The 5,424-nt window shown below is 50.2% G+C and overlaps 1 protein-coding gene across 1 annotated transcript; it reads left to right on the top strand.

Annotated features, from left to right (window-relative positions):
* The first annotated feature begins 3,176 nt into the window (after positions 1–3,176).
* On the top strand, positions 3,177–4,948 carry Ndn (necdin, MAGE family member). Its single transcript, XM_048369283.1, has one exon. The coding sequence runs from the start codon at positions 3,289–3,291 to the stop codon at positions 4,264–4,266; it is 978 nt and encodes a 325-aa protein (XP_048225240.1). The 5' UTR covers positions 3,177–3,288; the 3' UTR covers positions 4,267–4,948.
* Positions 4,949–5,424: the final 476 nt, after the last annotated feature.

The raw sequence follows: 5,424 nt of genomic DNA, 5'->3' as shown, positions 1-5,424 counted from the left end.
TGCTAGCCTTGGGCAAAAAAAGCTCAAAGAGAGTGCCCAAGACCTGAGTTCAAGCCCCAGGACTAGCACACCGTCTCTTAAAGAAGAAGGAGGAGGAGGAGGAGGAGGGGGGAGGAGGAGGAGGAGGAGGAGGAGGAGGAGGAGGAGGAGGAGGAGGAGGAGGAAGAAGAAGAAGAAATGAAAATCAGTTTAAGAAACCTTTTGAGTATAATTTGAGACGGCATTCTTTTGAAAAGAAATACAATAGTCACAACTCCGGAAAATACACTTGGAACAAATGCTAGATGTTATTAAATTAATAAATAGTAATACATAGTATATATTAATAAAAAGGGAGAAAGGAAATAGTAATGAAAAGCAGAAAAGGAGAAGTAGGGGAAAAAAGAGAAAACAAAAAATAGAAATAAATCCAAGCAAAGGAAAATCCATAAGCTGGAGATATAGCTCTGAGTTTGAGTGTTTGTCAGTGTGCAAAAGATCCTGCCATCAAACTCTAGTAATGAGGGGAAAGAGAAAGAGAAGAGAGGAAGAAAGGAGGAGAGAAAAGACGGGAAGAAAAGGAAAGAGAAAGAAAGAATGAATGAAAGAGGAAGGAAAGAAGAAAGAAAGGGAAGGAGGGAGGAAGGGAGGAAGGAAGGAAGGAAGGAAGGAAGGAAGAAGGAAGAGAAGAAAGAAAGAGAAGGCATAGGTGAAGAACAGGGAGAGAGGGATGGAAAGAAAGGAACAGAGGAGGGAGATGGAGAGGGAGGGAGAGGGAGGGAGGAGGACAAAATAAAAAAAATGAGATGAGGACAGCAGTTGATCATTGCAAGCCCAAAAAATATGAAATCATCGAAGTTTATTAAATGTGAAAGTTTTGAGAACTCACATGACACCACAAGTGGAAAATTCCACATCTGACCTCATGGAATGGACTGCTATCAAAACAGACTGTACAAAAATATGGTATGAAATCACTTCAGGCGAGGTTCACAAGGCATCTGTGAAACCAATAACATGTTCACATGTGGATCCTATCCTGTATGCGACTATTTTGAAATCTGAGAAAAATCTGAAACATTTCCAGTCCCAAACATAGTTGGGAAGGGATCGTCAACCTGTATGCATACAATCAGTTTGAGTACTCCGGAGAAATGAAAAAAAAATATTTAAGTGTTTTCTGTTCCAAGTGGCAGATGAGCCTCACGACAGCGTGTATATGAAGCCATTAAGCCACGCATGCTGGAATCCCAGCATTGGGGAAACTGAGGCAGGAGGATCAGGAGTTGGAAACAGCAAGATTTTGACTTACAACAAAACAACAACAAAAAGGCCAAAAACAAAGCCAACAAACAACAAGCAAAAGAAACAGTGAACTTGAGGAAACCCCAGAAGGGCTAAAATTCATATCGGTCAGACCAGAAGGAGGAGCAGACACAGGATTCCTGATTATCAGACTCCTGCAATGACCACTGCGCCCCATTTTATTTTCATGGATGGTCTATAAGAACATCACATTTGGATTTTTTCAGTGTCGATCGGTTTTATTTGATACTTAGGAAACACTGTCAATCAATATGCCCTCTGTCATGCCCTTAGTCATCTATAAAGGACTGCTAGATGTTTTATATGCAATATCAGTTTAAGAAATTGGGCAAGGGCTGGGCATAAGTGGCTCACATCTCTAATCCTAGCTACTCAGGAGGATGAGATTTGAGGATCATGGTTCAAAGACAGCCTAGGCAGAAAAGTCCAGGAGACTCTTAACTCCCATTAACCACCGAAAAGCCAAACTGGAGGTGTAACTCAAGTGGTAGAGCACCAATTGTGAAAGAAAAAAAAAGCTGAGACCCCCCAAGGCACCAAGTTGGCAAGGATCACATGGGACATGTCATATAGATTAGTTCTTTAAAAGACAGAGTTAATCTTATGAGAAGCTTTTCAAGATGAGTATTTCAGCAGGAGTCCTCAGATCTCAGCCTCCTGAATAGCTAGGTTTTCAAGCGTGATTCACTGGTGCCTGGCCAAAAATACAGTTTTTATAGGAAGACTAGGTTTTCATTTTCCATAGCATTGTACAGTGATTTGTGTCGGGCACTAGTGGCTCATGCCTGTAATCCTAGCTATTCAGAAAACTGAGATCTGAGGATCGAGGTTTGAAGCCAGACTGGTCAAGAAAGTCCATGGGACTCTCATCTTCAATTAACTACTCAAAAAACATTAGTGGAGCTGTGGCTTAAAGTGGCAGAACACTAGCCTTATGAGAAAGCACTCAGGCATGGCACGGGTCCCGAATTCAAGTCATATGACTGACCAAAAAGATGCTTTCCAAAAATGGTTAAAAAGGACTTGAAGTATTCCTAACACAAAGAAATGATAAATATTTGAGGATATACTAGTAACCCATATTGTTGAGATGTGCTGTTCCCCATAAATGTGTACAAGTATTACGTGTCAACTTAAAAAAAAAAGATCTTTTATTGTACCAATGATGCGGTAAGCCTATCATCCTCCCTTAAAGTTCAAATTTCACAGGGATTGCTAGGGAATTTCCGCAAGTACATCTCACACTCTTCCTTATCATGCAACCATGCAGATTTGCTAAACCCCATCCATCTCTCCTGGTATTTCTCAGCATTCCAGCCTGACATTTCCCTTCACAGTGTGCACGTGTGTGTGTATGTGTGTGTGTGTTAGACAATCCCAACTGTTTCCCTCACTCACTCCTAGAGGACTCAAGTTCTCAGGCCCACCTTGACTTGGCCCCAGCTTGACTTGGCATGTACCCAGGTGACCATTTCCTAAAAGGAGACCTCGCCTCCTTCCTTTTCACACCTATCCAGTCTTCCTCGGTGGTCCCTTTGTGGTTCTGGGGTGGTGGTGTTCTTCCTCAGCCCACAGGAGGAACCTCAGGGGGGCCCCATCCGCCTCCCGGGCTGTGAGCCTGGGCCCTGGGCGCCGCCCCCCCCCCGCCCCACGGCCCCGCTCGGCCCCGCCCCGCCGGCGCGAGGCCCCGCCCCTCCTCCCGGCCCCGCCCCTCCTCCCGGCCCAGCCGCCGGGCCTGCGGTCTGCGGGCCGCGCATGCGCCGTGCCCGCTCCGCGGCGCCCCGCCTCGAGCCCCGCCGCTGCCGCCGCCGCCGCCGCCGCCGCCGCCGCCGCCGCTGCCGCTGCGGAAGGCGCCAGGCTTTGCACCGCGCACTTCCTCTCGGGGAGTCGGAGGAGGAGGCGACGAGCAGCCGCTTGAGCGCAACCCCGAGCTCCGGGATTCCCAGAGGGCCTCGCCCCCTAGGCCGCCAGCCGCTCGCCGAGATGTCCGAGCCCAAGCCGGACCAGAACGACCCGGACCTGGCCGCCGCCGCAGCCGCTTCCCCCGCCGAGGTACTGCGCGCCCCCGGGGTCCCGGTGGGGGTCCCCCCGCCCGACTTCCCCGCCCCGAGCTTTGCGGAGCCGGAGAACCCCCCCGCGGGCTCGGCGGCCCACCCCGCGGCCGCCCCGGCGCGCCAGGTCCCCGACGAGGACGACCCCAAGGCCCTGCTGGAGGCCGCCGAGGAGGGCCGCGCCCACCCGTCCCCGAGCCCGCCGCCGCTGCCCGCGCCGCCCGCGCCCGCGCAGCTGGTGCAGAAGGCGCACGAGCTGATGTGGTACGTGCTGGTGCGGGACCAGAAGAGGATGGTCATCTGGTTCCCCGACATGGTGAAGGATGTCATCGGCAGCTACAAGAAGTGGTGCCGCAGCATCCTCCGGCGCACCAGCCTCATCCTGGCCAGGGTCTTCGGGCTGCACCTGAGGCTGACCAATCTCCACACCATGGAGTTTGCGTTGGTCAAGGCGCTCAGCCCCGAGGATCTGGAGCGGGTGGCGCTGAATAACCGCATGCCCATGACGGGCCTGCTGCTCATGATCCTCAGTCTCATTTATGTCAAGGGTCGGGGGGCCAGGGAGAGCGCCGTCTGGAACGTCCTGCGCATCCTGGGGCTGCGGCCCTGGAAGAAGCACCCCACCTTCGGAGACGTCCGCAAGCTCATCACCGAGGAGTTCGTCCAGCAGAACTACCTCAAGTACCAGCGCATCCCCTACGTCGAGCCCCCCGAGTACGAGTTCTACTGGGGCTCCCGGGCCAACCGTGAAATCACCAAGATGCAGATCATGGAGTTCCTGGCCAGGGTCTTCAAGAAAGACCCCCAGGCCTGGCCCTCCAGATACAGGGAGGCCCTGGAGGAGGCCAGAGCCCGGCGGGAGGCGCACCCCGATGCCCACGGCCCCCGCAACAGTGTTTCTGAGGAGTAGAGGGGGTGGGGGTGGGTCTTGGAGGCAGAATCAGTTCTGACCGTCCACGTTGCTTCTGGAAGGGGTGGGTGGGGCTTGGGTCATTTAGAGTATTCAGGATTCCCAGTGCCGTATTCCCCAGTGTTAACCTTTCCAGTTTTCAGTACAGTGCTTTATCCACCCCCCCTCCCCTAACATTTTCATGCCATGCTGTATTCACGTGGGTACTCTTTGAGTAGTAGTATTTTAGGATGTATGCATGTTTATTTCCTAAAGTGATCTCTGTTGGTGCTTTTGCTTTTTGTGGATTTTTTTTTTTTTTTTTTTTTTTTGGTACCAGAGACGTGCTAAAGTTACGAAATACATTGAGGGGGGAAAAAAATTCTATCCTTTTCTTTTCCATGGGGCCGATGATGTGTATTAAGGTAGACTTGATCCTGGAGAGTTTGGAAGGAATCACCATTACAGCTGGGCCTGACCAAGCCAAACGCCAAGGCCCTTCTCTCCTCTGTGACTCATTGGGCACTGGAAACATCATCACCGAAGTGAACTGGACTGATTTGAACTGAACTGATTTGAACTGGAATGATCAGAAACGGTCCCAGTTGTGAGCACTTAGCACACTTTAATTAAAACACATATATACCCCCCCACACACACCATGAATAAAGTTTAAATATTAAAGATTCTTGTGATGCAAGCATTCATCTGGAAAAGTGTATTTCTTTGGCGGTCTTGAAAACCAAGAGAGGTGGGAGGGGGAGGCCACCACTTGTGGACTCTGGGAAATATATGAAGTTTACATCTTTATTACGTTTTAATTTAAATACGCCCCTCAGGAAAGCTTGACACATGGGGGGGGGGGAAGGGAAGGGAAGGGGCAGAAACAAACCAGCCAAACAATCTGTTGTTCATCACACCACATATAAATAATGGCTGGTATTTATCAGCAGTCGTTTCCTTCCCTTCATTTATTAACACCAGCAAGTATACTTTGTGGACACATAAAGAAGATGACGTCGTTGTAAACCCTTTAAACACATTCTGTCCATTTCATTAGCCCTTACCATATCTGTCAGAGGTATGGATCCTAGAACTTAATAGGAGAAGCCTAGTCAGAGTCCACAATCCTCCCTACCTGCTGAGGGTTTCCCCTGCCTCCCCCATCTTTACTGAAGG

Source organism: Perognathus longimembris, chromosome 20 (assembly GCF_023159225.1).
Source record: "Perognathus longimembris pacificus isolate PPM17 chromosome 20, ASM2315922v1, whole genome shotgun sequence".
In the NCBI taxonomy this organism is placed as follows: domain Eukaryota; kingdom Metazoa; phylum Chordata; class Mammalia; order Rodentia; family Heteromyidae; genus Perognathus; species Perognathus longimembris.
This window is presented reverse-complemented; position numbering and strand designations above follow the sequence as displayed.

What these genes read in the sequence shown, in the direction of transcription:
- Ndn (XM_048369283.1), top strand. Translation starts at nt 3,289, where the DNA reads ATGTCCGAGCCCAAGCCGGACCAGAACGACCCGGACCTGGCCGCCGCC.